The sequence below is a fragment of the Pristis pectinata genome, chromosome 7 (assembly GCF_009764475.1).
Source record: "Pristis pectinata isolate sPriPec2 chromosome 7, sPriPec2.1.pri, whole genome shotgun sequence".
Classification (NCBI taxonomy): domain Eukaryota; kingdom Metazoa; phylum Chordata; class Chondrichthyes; order Rhinopristiformes; family Pristidae; genus Pristis; species Pristis pectinata.
In genome coordinates, this window is record NC_067411.1 from 9,990,764 (window position 1) to 10,008,470 (window position 17,707).

At 43.1% G+C, this 17,707-nt stretch overlaps 1 protein-coding gene across 2 annotated transcripts in view; it reads left to right on the forward strand.

The window, feature by feature from the left end:
* The first annotated feature begins 690 nt into the window (after nucleotides 1-690).
* Nucleotides 691-17,707, forward strand: part of galntl6 (polypeptide N-acetylgalactosaminyltransferase like 6) — a 1,051,879-nt gene continuing 1,034,862 nt past the window's right edge. The window contains exon 1 of one of the 2 annotated variants that reach the window (XM_052019321.1): nucleotides 691-901. In XM_052019321.1, the coding sequence (XP_051875281.1) occupies nucleotides 767-901 (135 nt within the window). In that variant the 5' untranslated portion in view covers nucleotides 691-766. The remainder of the gene's footprint in view (nucleotides 902-17,707) is intronic. The other variant, XM_052019322.1, reaches the window with a different exon arrangement.

Here is a 17,707-nt window from a genome sequence, read left to right on the forward strand (position 1 = left end):
AGAGCAGGAGTGTGTGCGCGACTGAGACCAGATCTGGAGGAATCCTGGTGCACAAGACACTGTCTCGCTCCGCCCTTCAGGCACCCTGTTGTGGATATCGGACCCTGGAGCACTGACAATTCCAAACCTCGTCTCTTTAGGCGAGTAAAAGATCATTATTTTCAAAGAATAATGCATTCGGATAGGACCACATTAGCGTGCTGGGGGGGGGGGGGGGCGGCGGGCGGGAGGTGGGAAAGACAGCGGTTGTCAGCCCTGGGAGTGGACAAATGGGTTGATACTGCGGCTGCTTTCTAGATAAGTGGCCACATCCTGAGGTGAACGGGACAGTCCAAGGCAGACAAGTCAAGGTCCGCCTCTCGGTCGAGCCTCTCATTTCCCCAAATTCCGACTCTCATTTAAGCCTTTTCAAGAAGATCACTGTTGAACTGTGAGCTATTCTGGTACTAATAACCATCTCCACTAAAAGTAACGTTGCGTAGACAAGTTGAGTACTGGCCATTAACTCTTCAGTTTTCCAAGTTTTGCTTGCTATTCTCTGATTGTTGGAACGTGTGTTACTGGCTCTTTGCTGAAATAGTATCTTCTTGTTTTGCTTTGCAGATCCCCTTATCCCACCCCCTTTGTGATCCTGAGGTGGGGTGGTTCCTCGGCCAAGAGAAGTTGAGCGCGTTCGGGGGCTCTCCGCCCCTCTCTAACTCCTGGACCAGGCGCTGCTCACTTGCTCCGAGGTAGCGTGGAGAGAGAAAAGTTGCCCCTTGACGGGATGAAGCGAAAGCAGAAGCGCTTCTTACAGATGACCGGCCTGGTTATCGTGGCTCTGGTTTTCTTGCCCAATGTTGGACTGTGGTCGCTTTACAAAGAGAAACACTTGGAGAAATCTACCGAGCCGGGAGATCAGGTAAAAGCCCGGAAATCGGGGGCGAGCGGGAAGGGAGGGTGAAAGACCTCAGTTGGGGAAACTCAACTGACCAATCCTTCTTTACACCCATTTCCTTGCAAACCGTCAATGGCTGTGCTTGCCAACTATGGATTTAAGTAGTTTGTATTTCGGTGTGTGTGTGACTGTTGGATTAGAGTTTGCAACAAATGCCTAATTCGGAATGGAATGAACCAGATTTCTACTGAATTACTAGCATGAGAAAAAAAAACTTGGCAATATTTGCAAAAGGGGAAAAAATCCAGATGCATCTGGGCCTGACTTGCTAAACCTGGCAATTAATTTGTCTTTCTTTCAGCTTTTTGGATACCTAATTAGTTGTGGTTTTGAAATTTCGACTCTGAGCTGGAGATTTTTTTTCTCTGTGTTCAATTTGAAGGCACAATTGGGAAGCAGTTGTGTTGAATGTCAGTTGTGCTGGACAACCGATTAGTGTTTTGTTTTAACCTGGAGCTTCGCTGGCAACGAGTGAGTTTTGTACATCAGTATTAACGTTGTGAGTTGACGCCCTTCTTTTGTATTCCAATACATGCTCTGATGTTCAACAGTTAAACTGAAGCAGGGTGCTCCTGTCAGTAAACTGGATATGAATGGCTGTGGAAACCATTCATTGAGTGGTGCTGTGTTTCAGTTACTTGGCACTCGATAAGTTCCGGGGTTTGAAAAAAATACATGCGATTTGATATTTGTGAATGCGGTTGCAATGTGTTCTCTCGGGTCTGACTTTGGAGATGGCCTCTGATTTCGTAGAGGGATACTTTACAGGGAAACTATTAAGCTTTTGCTGTCGTGCACCGACGGTATAGAAAGGTAACCAAGAGTTTTGCAGAGAAGCAAAAAAAAAACAAAATGTGCGGTAAGAGACCAAGAAAGTTAAATCCTGGTAAAGGTCATCTACAGTATTCCAGACAGACTAAACAAGGTTACGCAGAGGGTGGAGGTCCGCTCTTCTTCTTATGACCAATAACTATCCCTGAATACTACGCTGCAGCATTCGCCTGTTCTAATGTTGTGACCATTGTGTGTGAAGATGTTCTACTCAATGCCTTTGTCCTTTTGTGTTCACCAGACCTACGAGATTTCTGTGCTCCACGTTATCGCTGTAACGTGTGGCGGTGGCTTTTGTTGTCCTGGCTCGGGACTCTGGAATTCAGTTCCCAGACCACTACCCCCACCCCTTCTCCTACTGTCCCTCCTTAAAACCTACCTCACTGATCAGATTTTCGCTCATTTGTCCCAATATGTGACCAAATGCCCTGTTTTAACTGAAGCGCTTGGGTATTTGCGGTGCAAACACCATCTTGTACCATCACTATGCAATTGGAACTGGATTTGTGCAACTAAGCTTACTTCATGTAGAATAAAAGCAGAAAATGTTGGAAGCACTCAGCAGATTGAGCAGCGTCTTGGAAAGAGAAACAGAGTTAGCACGTTTCTCTGCTAAGTGGTGCCAACATTTCCTGAATAGAGTCACAGTTATAGAGTAATGCAGCATGGAAACGGGCTCTTCAGCCCAAATTGTTGGTGCTAACCAAAATGCTCACCGAAGCTCGTCCCAGTTGTCCATGTTTGGCCTAAATCCCTCTCAAACTTTTCCATCCATGTACTTGTCCAAATGTCTTAAATGTTATTGTACCTGCCTCAACCACTTCCTCTGGCAGTTCATTCCAAATACATACATTACCCCCCCCCCCCCCACCAAAAAAGTTGCCCCTTGGGTCCCTATTAAATCTTTCCTCTCTCACCTTCAACCTATGCCCTCTAGTTGTTGATATTTCCCCATCCGTGGGGTAAAATGCTGTTCATTTTGTTCCCCTGCGTCTACAGATTTTTGATCTTGACTTCACCAGGAATCTTGCAGCTCAGTAGGAGGTAATTCAGCCCATGGTGCCTGGGCAACTCTTTGAAAGGTGTACTCAGTTAAGTCTGCTCTTGCTGCACACCCCCACAACTTTTATTCTTTTCAAGTACTTATCAAATTTTCCCTTTTACAGTCAGATCTCCATTCACCACTCTTGAATACAGTGCATCCCAGGTTATAATATCTCACTGAATTCACTTTAAAAATTCTCATGAAGCCTCTGGCTCTTTGGCTCATTATTTTAAATCTGCATCCACTGGTTGCCGACCCTTCTGGCTTTGGAGAAAGTTTCTGCCTATTTACTTTGTCAAAGTCCTTAAGGATTTTGAAGTATTCTAATTAAAACTTCTCTTAACCTTCGATGCTGCAAGGAGTCCAACCTTTGCATCCCAAGCCTCCATGTAATTGAACTCTCTCATCCCTTCTCCCTTGCTAATATTAATAATGCTGTAATGTGACCAAACTAATTTTGTTGATGTCAATTAATGATATGGGGCAATAGTGTACTAATGTTAGGACTTGTACTACTCAGAATATTCATTCCTCAACATTGGATTACCATGTTGTTGTGATGAAGGTCTTGTGACACACAAAATCCTGATGCGTTTCCTACATTGAGACAGGTGACTACACTTCAAAGCTATTAGATGTGTGGTTACCTATTGAAATATCAAGCACTGTGGGACATTGTGAGATTCTGTAAGGTGTTGAAAATGCAAAGTTATCCACATCTTATAAAAGGCAAATTGAGTTTAATACATCCAGCAATTAGAATTAATAAAAACATTTAAAAACAGGCATTTGAATTATCATCTAATTGCAAAACAGTGCTCAAGGAGGCTGAACTCTGAAAGATAAACAGAAAATGCCAGAAATCCTCAGCAGTTCAGGCTGCATTTGTGGAAGAAGGAACGACGCCTCATTTTCTGTCTTGGAGCTTTGCAGCCTAACGGCATGAACATTGAATTCTCCCACTTTATGTAATCCCCAACCCTCTTCCCCACAAACCCCCCCCCCCCCCCCCACCAGGCTTCTTCTCTTCTTCCCTTTCCTAGCCTTTTTCCCCGCTCTCCTTACCTTTGACCCATCCCCCGGTGGATCTGCTCTCCCCTCCTCCCCCACACCTGCCTATCACTATCTCTTACCTGCATCTACCTATCACCGCCCTGTGCCCACCCCGCCTCCCCTCTTTTGTCCACCTATCACTGCTCTGTTTTTCCCTCCTCTATATTGGGCTTCCCCTTTTCCTCTCTTCAGTCCTGAAGAAGGGTCCTGACCCCAAACGTTGACCGCCTGCTTTTCTCCACGGATGCTGCCTGGCCTGCTGAGTTCCTCCAGATTCATTGTGTTTTTCTTCAAAGAGCCAGTTAGTGTTAGGTTGATGACCTTTGCTCTGATTCCTGTACCTTAGCTGCTCCATCCTTTAGTTGCCCTTTATTACATTTAGAAATGTTCTAGCAATATTAAGCTCTACTATTTATTTCCCATGGCGCAGGAAGGTCCATCAGATCTGTGCCAGGACAGCCCGTCCATCCCATTCCCCTTCTCTTTATTTCCCTGTGGTTCATTTTCTCACATGCCCATCCACTTCCATTTTGCTGTTTATTGGCACTAAAGGGTAATTTACAGTGGCCAATTAACCTGCCAGCATCCGGGATGTGGGGGGAGAGCAGAACATCCGGGGAATGGGATGAATGTCTGGATCGGACCTGGACTGGTGGATCGGAGCGACATCAGCACTAACTGCTGCACCGTCATGCCAACAGGTTATTCCTAATATTGCCATATCCCAACGACGCTCATGAGCAAAGCTGGTAGGAACAATACACAGCATTCCAACTCGCCATGATTATAAAGTATGCTGCCTACAAGATTTACAAACCTGTAGTGTTTCTCTCTTTCCTCTTATCCACTCAACGCGATAGTCCCCAACCCCAAAGTGGCCATAGTTAAATCCTGTATTTGCAGCCTCATGGCATGAATATTGAATTCTCCCTCTTTACCTAACACTGTCTCTTGAAGAAAAACACGATGATGCTGGAGGAACTCAGCAGGCCAGGCAGCATCCGTGGAGAAGAGCAGGTGGTCAACGTTTCGGGTCAGGACCCTTCTTCAGGACTGAAGATAGGAAACGGGGAAGCCCAATATATAGGAGGATATAACGGGATTATATCTCGTAGCTGTAGTAACTCCTGGGATTTTCACGTTATAGGGGCAAAAACATTTACATACAAATTCAAATTGAAATTTTGCATCGGTAACAAAAATACGTGCATTGAAAAAGCACTTTTAACACAACATTACATCCCGAATTGTTCCATGTGATTGACTAATCAAGAAAAAATTGACATTTGGCCACTCAGGAAAATATTGGAATGGGTGAGTTTTCTTCAGAAACAACGAGGAAATTCCAGAACTTGGATCCCAAACTGCTTCACTTGAAAACTTGCACTTATCGGCCAAGCACAACTTGGCTGGGAACTGGTAAATGACAAGAGGGAGGCTGAGATTGAATGATTGGTCTGCAGTTTTGGGCAATTTCTGCTCTGTCTTTTATACTATCATTGTGTATGGTGACATTGAAATGTCTATGCCCTCATGGGGCTGAGGGATGGAGGATGGGAGTGTGCAAGTGGGAGTGGTAAATGCCAGGGAAGGTGTATTTGGGGTTGGGGGAACTGAGTGGATGAAAGCTTTCTAGAGGAAAAAAAAAATGCCTGACGCTAATGAACTAAAGGTCTTCCAAAGGGTCCTGACCTGAAACGTTGACCGCCTGCTTTTCTCCACGGATGCTGCCAGGCCTGCTGAGTTCCTCCAGCATCATCGTGTTTTTCTTCTACCAACAACAGTTGTATCATCGGCAAATTTATAAATGGTGTTTGGGCTGTGCTTAGCCACACAGTCGTGAGTATAGAGAGAGTAGCGCAGTGGACTAAGCATGCATACTTGAGGGGCGCCTGTGATGATTGTCAGCAAGGAGGAGATGTTATTGCCAATCCAGTTGCAGAGGGAGGCACAGAGACCCAGGTTTTGAAGCTTGGTTATCAGTACTGAGGGGATGATGGTGTTGAACGTCGAGCTGTAATCGATAGATTGATGTATGTTTGCATATGTTAGTGTAGTGGGAATTTAGGACAAACAATTGCTAGAATTGGAAGGATGCAGAGATCTGAATTAATGCAAGGAGTGACTTTGCTTCAAGATGGACTTGTGGGCTATTGGTGCAATCAGGAGTTATTTACATTCATAGCATAGATGATCATTAATAAGCAATGAACTGAATGCATATAAATGTGTACCTATGAAGAACTGTGCCACCAACTGAACCATATAAAACAGATATTTATTGCTCGTCTGCCAGGAACCTGGCATGTATCTCGTAATCAGTTTATTTCCAATACATTTTCTCATGCATAAAAAAGCTCTTAAAAATGAAGTTATTCCAATAATTTGGAATTAAATGCTCCAGACTGAAATCTGATCATTTCAGCTTCTGAGTTTGGTGGAAGAGATTGCAGATCTCCAATGATTAGGTCATGGTTTCTAAAGCCATCTTATCAGAACCTGACATCCTTCAGTTCTGAAGAAGGGTCCCAGAGCTGAAGCACTAACTGTTTCTCCTCCCACAGATGCTGCCTGACCTGCTGCGTGTTTCCTGCATTTTCTGTTTTTCAGTTTTCTAGCATCTGCAGTTTTTTTTTTAAATTTTCACTTTGTTAGTTGGCCGGGTTGTCACTAAATATGACAAAAAGCTACACGGTAGTGTAGCGGTTAACATAACGCTATTACAGCACCAGTGACCCAGGTTCAATTCCTGCCGCTGTCTGTAAGGAGTTTGTATGTTCTCCCCGTGTCTGTGTGGGTTTCCTCCGGGTGCTCCAGTTTCCTCCCACACTCCAAAGACGTACAAGTTAGGTAGTTGTGGGCATGCTGTGTTGGCACCGGAAGCGTGGCGACACTTGCGGGCTGCCCCCAGAACACTCTATGCAAAAGATGCATTTCACTGTGTGTTTTGATGTATGTGTGACTAAAAGATACATCTTAGATTGGCTGTGATTTGGATAGTTTGGTCCAGGCTTTGTTCACCATTGTAATCCCTGATTTGGGTCATAAGACATAAAACCTAGGTGTAGGACTGGGCTATATGGCCCTTCGAGCTAATCTTCTAACTCTGTACCTTTTTCCAGCCCCATCCCAATATCCTGTGATTGCTTTAAGGTCTGGATTCATTGAATATGGTGGCATTATGGCTGATCAGGTTGGGGCTAAGGGAGTGATCCTGTTTAGCTCTTCAAAATTTATAGGGTGGTGTAGAAGGCGTGTGACATGTTTGCTGTCCTAGGTTGGTGCATTAGAATATAAGATGTTATATTGCAACTTTACAAAACACTGGTTATGCCTCAGGTTTGGTCCCTACACAGTGAACAGGACGCTGGAGAAAATGCAGAGGAGATTCATCAGGATGTTGCCTGGATTAGAAGACTTTAATTATGGGGAAAAGATGGGAAAGGCTGGGTTTGTTTACCCTGCAGCCAAGGAAGCTGATAGAAGTATATAAGATTTGTGAGGCATATACAGAGTAGATGGTCAAAATCTTTTTTCCCAGGGTAGGGATATCAAAAACGAGGGCGTAGGTTTAAGGTGAAAGGAGGGAGTTTAAGGAGGATCTCAGGGGTAACTTTTTTTTAATGGTTGATATCTGGAACACACTGCCAGAAGAATTGGTGAAAAATGTCAATGTCTAATACTAGGGGGCATGCATTGAAGGTGAGAGGGGTGGAAGTTCAAAGGAGATGTGCAGGGGAAATGTTTTAGAGTCGTGGGTGCCTGGAATGCACTGCCGGTGGTGGAGACAGATGTGATAGAGGCAATTTAAGAGGCTCTTAGATAGGCACATGAATATGCAGACAATGGAGGGATGTGGACCATGTGCAGGGAGAAGGGATTAGTTTAATCAGGTGTCATTCGCTTAATTAGTTTGTCAGAAAATCGTGGGCCGAAAGGCCTGTTCCTGTGTTGTACTGTTCTACGTTCTTAAAAAAATCTTTATTTATACAGCAGGGTAACAGGCCCTTCCGGCCCAAAGAGGCCGTGCCGCCCAATTACACCCACATTAACCTACTAAACCATATGTCTTTGTGGGAGGAAACCGGAGGAAACCCATGCAGTCACAGGGAGAATGTACAAACTCCTTACGGACAGCAGCGGGAATTGAACCCCGATCACTGGCGCTGTAATAACGTTACGCTAACCGCTGCGCTACTGTGCCACCCACGTTTTATGAATTGAATGCAATAATTACATTTAAGAGGTATTTAGATTGACACTTAAATAGGCAAAGCATAGAAGGATATGGTCCTAATGTGGGCACATGGGATTTGTGTAGATGGGCAAAAAGGTTGCCATGGACATGGTGGGCTGAAGGGCCTGTTTCTGTGCTGTACAACTCTGTGACTATCAAGATGCTTGATTGGACAGGTGTTTTCCCAAACCTGGTCATGTATGATTGTTACTAATAAATCCAATGTGGAAGTTTGAGCAGCTTTTCTCGGTTCTTAGAGTATGGATATTTCTGTCATAAAGAATTGTAGAGATGAATTGCATTGATATGTTTACAAGGGTTACATACAAGGGAGCACAAAATAAAAGAGTACGTAGCTAATATAAGAGCAGAGGAATGCCACCACAGATCAGGTGGGAAAATAGCTGGAGTTGGTTCTATAGTTGCAGTGTAATTGATAGCAAAATCAATAATCCATTTATGATTTACCACAGTGTACCTTTGAAACAATAAATCAAATACCAGTCACCCTGTATATCCAGGGAATAGAAGCAGATGACAAGGAGGATTATAGTTCTGACATTGTGTAATGGAAAGTATAAGCCTTCTCCCCTTTCTTACTAATGCAGATAGGACCTTGCTAAACCATTGACTGATTAACCAGTCAAAAGGGAGTAGGGCAAAACATATACATTATGTATGAAATGTGTGTGTGTGTGTACTCTGTGCCTCTCTCTTTCTCTCCACCCCTCCCCACCAACCGCCCTCCACCACCTCCTGGTTACACATGACCTGGTTACTACCATCGGGGAGGTGGTACAGGAGCCTGAAAACCCACACTCAACGATTCAGGAACAGCTTCTTCCCCTCTGCCACCAGATTTCTGAACAGTCCATGAGCACCACCTCGTTATTCCTCTCTATTTATTTATTTTTGCAACTTATAGTAATTTTTATGTCTGGCACTGTACTGCTGCTGCAAAAGGACAAATTTCACGACATATGTCAGTGATAGAAAACCCGATTCTGATTCATTTTTCAAGATAGTAATAATGTAATGTATTCATTAGTGACTGGATAGAGTATATATTCCATTAGTTTAATTATGGGTAGTGTTAAGGTGATTATTCAATGAAATAGAATTATGGCAAGTGCATAGTGGAACGATATGATATGGGTCACAATAGAAATCAGATGTTTCTGACTTGCGAAGTAATTGGCTTATGGACAGGTCTCAGAAACGGAAACCTTGCGAAGCTAGGGAACTGCCTGTATTATTAATAAAGAATGATAATTGGTTGAACCCAGATACAACTCCTACTTCCAATGCTTGCAACAGTCAAATGCTGGTGTGCTAGAATACAAGACTGCATTTCCTTTCATTGTTGATGTTAACGGGAAGAATTATTGGCCTTCTGCTTGAAAAGAAAGCTCATGGAGTAAGGAAAAGGTAATAAAATCTGTTTACTTTAATCTTTCCCTCTGCTTGTGTGAGTTGTTTTCTAAACCAGGGCTTGCAAGGGGAGGGCAGCAGAATAGATTTTCAAATTGCCTCCAGGCATTCTCAAATTATAGTTGTGAATTGTAGACATTGGCCAGTTATTCATTAATTCAAAAGGAAATTTAAAATCCAGTGATTTCTGTATAGGATGGTGGATGTGCCAGACAGTGTTAGTTGAGAAAGCCAGGTTAAAATCAAAAGCAATGTACTGCAGATGCTCAAATTAAAGTGAAAGCAGAAAAGTTCTCAGCAGGTTGGGTGGCATCTGTGGAGAAAGGAAAAACTGGGCTAACCTTGCAAGTTAATGAGATTTCATCAGAACTGGCCAGTCCTGATTCAAACTGATAAGGTTGGTTATCTGAAATCTGAGGGTTATAATGTACTGAGACAGGGTTTGACTTCTTATACTGTTTCTCAAGCTTACTTGGACTTTGGAACAGCATAAGAAGTCAAACACTAGATGGGATGAGGAATTGAAGGGGATGATCTTATGGTGACACAGAAGGCCATTCAGCCCTTGACATCCATGCTGGTTCTCAGAGGAGCAATCTTCATTAGCTCTCTTTGCCCCCTCCTTCTTTTCCTGCACCCTGCAACTTATTCTCTCTCACAAATGCCCGTGATTGAGTTGGGAAGCTCAAGATTAAAATCTAGCCCAGCCGCAGAGAAGATTTTCTAATCCTTCATGTCATTAGACAAAGCATTGATTATGACATAACTAGAAATGTTATTACTTAACAAATCCATCCCCAATCCTCCCTTTTCTCCAGGAATTTACTTGCATGCTGAGTATTTTCTCCGGTGATGTCAGTGAAGAAAGCCATAGCGTTTTAGTGTGCAGCATTGCTGCATCTTTCTGAACTAAATCCACAATCACTCTGATTAATCAAAGCAGTAAAATATTTTGTGCAGTTAGAACATTATGTAAGCACTCTTTTCTTTCCATATCCTGTATTTTATAACATTGTCCTTTCTGGAGATTTGTGCACAAGCAATTAAAATGGCCAATTTGCACTAACAATACTTTGTGCTATGTGCCTGTGTTGCTGCTGCAAGATTTTCATTGCACCTGTGCATGACAAAACTTAGTTTACTCTTACTTTAACAACTAGGAGCAAGTTGCTACCTTCCAATAGGGTTTATTATAGTAACATATTAATGGGGGGTGGGATAAAGAAAAGCACACAGGAAAAAGCCTTCTGTGTCACCACAAGATCATCCCCTTCAATCCCTCATCCCATACTTGTCCTCATGACAATAAATTCGACTTTGATGTTATAAATGAATTGTGCCTGAGCAACTATCTATAAGTCGGTATTGGGCAATGAAAGAATAGCTTGTTTCACTGATACTAATATATTTTGGATTGGAAAAGACTTTTTCCTGTGTGTTTTTCTTTATCCCCCCATTAATATTTTAATATAATAAATCCGATTGGAAGGTAGCAACTTGCTCCTACTTGTTTACTCTTAAGAGTAAACATCTTGAGAACTGATGTAATAAACCAGATCAAAATATTCTGATGTAAAGTTGATAAATGCAGCAGCACTGTGAACCTAAGGAACTGATTCTGGTTCCAGGAGGTCTCTGAGACTTTTCAGCTGGTTGGTGACATGCCTTTCCTTGCAGTCTGTAGTCTTGCTTCAAATGCTACTTCTAAACTGAGTGAATGAGCCAGATTTTTTTTTGCTGAATCAGTTTATCTGCTGTGTTATCACCAGACTGGGGCTGTTGCAGTATTTTTGTTGGTGTTCAATGATCATTACCACTTTGTTTGCAGATGTAACACTTTTAATTTTAGGATGAGTTAAAATTAATTGATCATATATGTTGATGTTAATTAGGCCTTTATCTGCTGTTACAGTTCCTTATTGACTTTTAGTGAGCTCTCTTAGCATTGAGGTATTTGTGCCCCAAGAAATGTGGATGCTAGTGTGCACATGATTCACCTCCACATGTAATTCCCTACTAAGCACCTTAACTGGAGGTGTTCATAGAGTTAGTTGTACAGCACAGAAACAGGCCCTTTGTCCATTGCAACCATCAAGTCCCCACCTAATACTAATCCTATTTACTCCATAGCCTTCGGTGCTTTTGTAATTCAAGTGTTCTTTCATGTTTTCTCCTTGGAGCAAAGGCGACTGTTCTGAGGAAGGGTCTTGACCTGAAACGTCGACTGTTTATTTCCCTCCATAGATGCTGCCTGACCTGTTGAGTTCCTCCAGCATTTTGTGTGTGTTGTTCATCATTTTTAAATGTTGATAAGCGCAGTTTGAAACCCTTTAGTCTGGCACCTTTGGGACCTGATTGGTGCTGGACCACAAAAAATCCAGACCGCAGAAATTGTCTCCAATCATCTCCTTCTGAGCAGGAGGACGGGTCTTTAACTGTAGATATTCCCAGGTCAGGAGGATTCCAAGAACTGTAAATAACCCAAAGTCGGTGACGCTCTCGGCTGAGATCGATAAAGCTTCACTGGTGGTATAATGAACTACAGCTTTGTGCAGATTTTAGTTAATTTTAGATCTTAGTTGGAATTCAGTAATTGGTACAGATCTGTACTACAGATTCAAAATTTGCCAGACCACAGGAGTTGTTAGAACACAATGCTGCATCAGAGGTTTCCAACCTAAACCTGCCTCCACTGCCCAGTCAGGCAGTGTATTCCAGACTGCAACAATCCAATTGGTGGGGGGAAAAGACCCACAGACTCCCTCTATCCCTCTCACTTCTCAGCTAATATCTATAACCCTCTGGTTTTGGTGGTCTGTCATGGGGAAACGTTCCTCGCCATCCACCCTATCTATCCCCTTCATAATTCTGTATACATCTCAGACATCCCTTCACTGCAAGGAGAAAGCCCCCAGCTGATCCAGTCTCCTCATAACTGAAAGTCCCTCCCTCCTCACACCAACCACCCCCAACGCCCCTGATAACATCCTGGTAAATCTCCTCTGCGCCGCTGCAAGGTTATCCTGCTTAAAGTGATACTTCCATTAACACCATAGATGAGTTTAAAAAGAAAAGCTCTGCCGAGCTCTTCATTCACTCTGGATTCCTGCGGTCTTTTGCCTTCACTCTCTCATCCTGAAAATAGAAGAAAATTATGCTGCTTTTCAAAAAAAAAGAAATTGAATTCCCAGATGATTCATATAGAGTGGAGATTTAGTGCTTAAAAGTATGTTTCACTTTTAGAGCTTTTGAATTAAGAGTACAATGTGTTGTGATATAACCCCAAAAAATGAAAAGTTATTGACTAGTATTTGATGTACTTAATTGACTAGTACTCAATTTGCTATCCCAGCTTTTTTTATAAATGGAAGCATTAACTCAAACTGATTGATGCCGCTATTAAAATAATGAAGAGAGGAATTCAACGTGTGTGTTAAGTGTTGATTTGACTACACTGCTGACTGTCATCTCTGCACTAATGCATCCAACACACAATGTACCCAATTAAACTGGTTCCAGGCAGGAGACTTGCATTGAGAGGCTGGTGGTGGGATGTGAACTGTTTCTTGCCACTATTATTACTAATTGTTGATCGAAAAGCTTCTGTATGGAAACCAGGTATGCTCTCTCCACAGAAACTGAGCATGGAGACAACACATTTGGCCCAATTGCTCCATGCCAGTACTTGTGCTCCACATGAATAGTTTTGTGAGCAAAGTCTGCTGGAGGGGTTGGTAAGTAGAGGACCCTCACCCCTCAATACAGTCTGAAAAGGTTACAAGCAACACACAAAGGAGCTGAAGGAACTCGGCATCTATGGAGGGAAATGGACAGTCGGCGCTTTGGGTCGAGACCGTTCATCAAGACTGGAAAGAAAGAGGGGAGATAGCCAGTATATTAAAAAAAAGAAGGGGAAGGGGTGGGGCAACATCTGACAGGCGATAGGTGGATCCAGGTGATGGGGGGGGGGGTTGATAAGCAGATGAGGGAGGGAGAGTGTGGTCCCTTTCCCTCCATAGATGCTGCCTGACCTGCTGAGTTCCTCCAGCTTCTTTGTGTGTTGCTCCAGATCAGATTTCCAAGATCTGCAGTCTCTTGTGTCTCCACGATTATAGCTATGAGCACATTTACTGCACAATGTAAAGTATTGGTTTATTATTGTCACTTGTACCGAGGTACAGTGAAAAACTTGTCTTGCATATCGATCATGCAGGTCAATTCATTACACAGTGTAGTTACATTGGGTTAGTACAGAGTCCATTGATGTAGTACAGGTAAAAACAATAACAGTACAGAGTAAAGTGTCACAGCTACTGAGAAGGTGCAATGCAATAAAGTGCAAGGTCACAACAAGGTAGATCATGAGGTCAGAGTCCATCTCATCGGATAAGGGAACCGTTCAATAGTCTTATCACAGTGGGATAGAAGCTGTCCTTAAGTCTGGTAGTACGTGCCCTCAGACTCTATCTTCTACCTGATGGAAGAGGAGAGAAGAGAGAATGACCTGGGTGGGTGGGGTCTTCGATTATGCTGGCTGCTTCACCAAGACAGAAAGTGATCGTCCCTCCAAAAGTCAGCAAATTTAAATTCCTGCACATGAGCCTCCTCCCAACCTGATTCATCTGACTCCATTTCCTTTTATTCATTCATTCATTTCTTCCTTTCTGCTGTTTGGCTTCCCCTGACGAGGTAATTTGTCTCGATTGCTCCATGCATTGAGAGAGCCGTAGAAGCTTAGTCACTGAGTGCCTTGGAGGGGAGGTCAACAGGTCTTCAGGCACCAAGTGAGTCTGGGGATTGGGCACGTAAGTGGATGTGGCAGAGGATGGCGGTGGTGATGCAGGGTTGATCCACGTGGCTTCTGTTGTGTTCTTGTCCAGTGGTGAGCTCCATTGTCTGAGGAATGGCAAGGATATTGAATTCCTGCCCTGCTGGATGTTGAACTTATGGGATCATTGGAAAAAAGAAAAGCTCTTTGCTCCAAGCTCTCTCTTGTGGAACCTGACACCTACTTTATGCCATCTGCTGAAGGAAAGCTCTGGAAAAACCTAATTTTTCAAGCAAAACTCAACACTTGTCCCTGCACATCCGTTATTTCACTGTGCAGGCAGGCTAGCTGGTGCCAGACTCCAATCCAGAGTTCTGAGATGAAGATGTTATAGTGAAAATATTGTTTTGCATATTGCATTGCGATCTGGTATGTGTTGCCTGACGGTACAGGGGAAGCATTGAGCAGTGACTATCAAAAAGGAATTAAAGGCTCTGGGGAGAAAAAGGGAGATCTGAAAGGATAATCCTTTGGGCAAAATCAAGTATTGCTTTCTGTGTTACTTAACTAATTCTACAGAGAATGTGAATAAAGTTAACTATTCTTGTCATTATATTTTGCATAGTATTAACTGGTCTTATTTAGTTCCAGTTAATAGAAGGTTTTAAAAACTAGTTTCACCCTGATAAGTACATGCCCTGTTTGTTTTACATGGATGGCAACATTTTAGCCACTTTGGTTTGCAAACTTTGCTTAAAACATTCAGTTCAGAGATAAGCATCTTCTGAACTGATTTGAATGTTTTGTGGAATTAACGTTTTTGTGTAGCTCCTTCCCTCTAAAAAAAAATAATAGAGGTTGGTTGGATCAATTGGAGAGGTATAAAATGATTAGGAATAGTCAGCATGGCTTTGTCAAGGGCAGGTCCTGCCTTACGAGCCTGATTGAATTTTTTGAGGATGTGACTAAACACATCGATGAAGGGAGAGCAGTAGATGTAGCACATATGGATTTCAGCAAGGTGCTTGATAAGGTACCCATGCAAGGCTTATGGAGAAGGTGAGAAGACATGGGAGCCAAGGGGACATTGTAGTGTGGATCCAGAACTGGCTGGCCCACTGAAGGCAGAGTGGTTGTTGAAGGGTTGTATTCTGAGTGGAGGTCGGTGACCAGTGGTGTACCTTAGGGGTCTGTACTGGGACCCTTTTTGTGATTTTTATAAACGACCTGGATGAGGAAGTGGAGGGGTGGGTTAGTAAGTTTGCGGATGACACGAAGGTTGGGGGTGTTGTGGATAGTTTGGAGGGCTCTCAGAGGTTACAGAGGGACATAGATAGGATGCAAATTTGGGCTGAGAAGTGGCAGACACAGTTCAACCCAGATAAGTGTGAAGTGGTTCATTTTGGTAGGTCAAATATGTTGGCAGAATATAGTATTAATGATAGGACTCTTGGCAGTGTGGAGGATCAGAGGGATCTTGTGGTCCGAGTCCATAGGACGCTCAAAGTGGCTGCACAGATTGACTCTGTGGTTAAGAAGGCATATGGTGTATTGTCCTTCATCAAGTGGGGAATTGAATTTAGGAGCTGAGAGGTATTGTTGCAGCTATATAGGTCCCTGGTCAGACCCCACTTGGAGTATTGTGCTCAGTTCTGGTCTCCTCACTACAGGAAAGATGTGGAAGCCATAGAGAGGGTGCAGAGGAGATTTATAAGGATGCTGCCTGGAATGTGGAGCATACCTTATGAAAGCAGGCTGAGGGAACTCAGCCTTTTCTCCTTAGAGAGACAGAGGATGAGGGGGGACCTGATAGAGGTGTATAAGATGATGAGAGGTATGATTGGGTAGATAGTCAGAGGCTTTTCCCCAGGGCTGAAATGGTGGCCACAAGAGGACACAGGTTTAAGGTGCTGGGGAGTCGGTATAGAGGAGATGTCAGGTGTAAGTTTTTTACTCAGAGTGGTGAGTGTGTGGAATGGGCTGCCAGAAACGGTGGTGGAGGCGGATACGATAGGGTCTTTCAAGAGACTGTTAGATAGGTACATGGAGCTGAATAAAACAGAGTGCTATGGGTAAGCCTAGTAATTTCTAGGGTAGGGACATGTTTGGCACAGCTTTGTGGGCCAAAGTGCCTGAATTGTGCTGGAGTTTTTCTATGTTCTAAATGGGGAGTTCACTTGAAGCAAGTGAATGGATATTCAGGCAAGGTGGCTTCTATGAATTAGTGAAGGGTCTCATTTATTATGGGGCACCTTAACTCTCATGTTGTAGCAGTGTTCCTGTTTGTTTGCTCTGGCTTTGAGCATCTGTCCACCATCTCCACCCACTGATAAATCATTGTTGAAACCAAGATCACCCATCCAGGTTCTCGGCTCTGGAATTCCCTCCCTGGATCCCTTGCACTCCCTTCCCACTACCTTTTCCACTGAGTTTTTCCTTAATCCGTTTTTAGACCAACAATTTAGTCAATTGTGATAACATCTCCCAATGTGGTCAGCGTCAGGTTTTTAATCCAATAGGACTTCTGTCAAGCTGCCAAGGTCTTATTAATCTGGCAATATAAATGCAATCTGTTCTTTCATTGTCTTTTGCTCTTCTTGTACCTTGATCAACAACTTTACTTAGTGGTGATCCATCACTGATGAATATACTCGAAAGCACTAATCGGACTGGTAGATTGGTAAATAAAGTTGGTTTATTATTGTAACATGTACTGAGGTACAGTGAAAAACTTTGTTTTGCAGGCCATCCATACAGATCATTTCATCACATCTGTACATCAAGGTAGTACAAGGGAAAAACAATAACAATGCAAAATATAGTGTTACAGTTGCAGACAAAGTGCAGTGCAGGCAGACAATAAGGTGAAAGGCATTTGCCCTAGGAGGTTGGAAGATTGCCAGACCTGTAAGTAGATTTAAAAGAACATTGTTAGTATATCTTAGAGTCATAGAATTTAGATTTTAGAAGAGAAGAACGATTACAATGGAAGTAGTGAGTAGATCTGCAGAGTGCAGCTTGCAGCATCTTGGGTGTATAAAAGCAACTTATTGCTCATTGACTGAAATATCCTTGTGAATAAAAAACGCTCTGATGTAGAGAACAAAGGCTGTTCACAAAGCACCTGGGGACAACGTTTTGGCGATGAGATTTCTGGATCATGTATGTAAAGTTGTACATAAGTTTTAATGTTGATATTTATTAGTCACATGTACATCGAAACACACAGTGAAGTGCTTATTTTTGCGTTAACGAGAATGTGCTGGGGGTAGCCCGCAAGTGTCACCACTAGTCCGGCGCCAACATAGCGTGCCCACAGCTCCTAACCTGTATGTCTTTAGAATGTGGGATGAAACCGGTATGTGTGTATTATTGTGGTTTCAAGTAGATGGGTGGTTTACAACT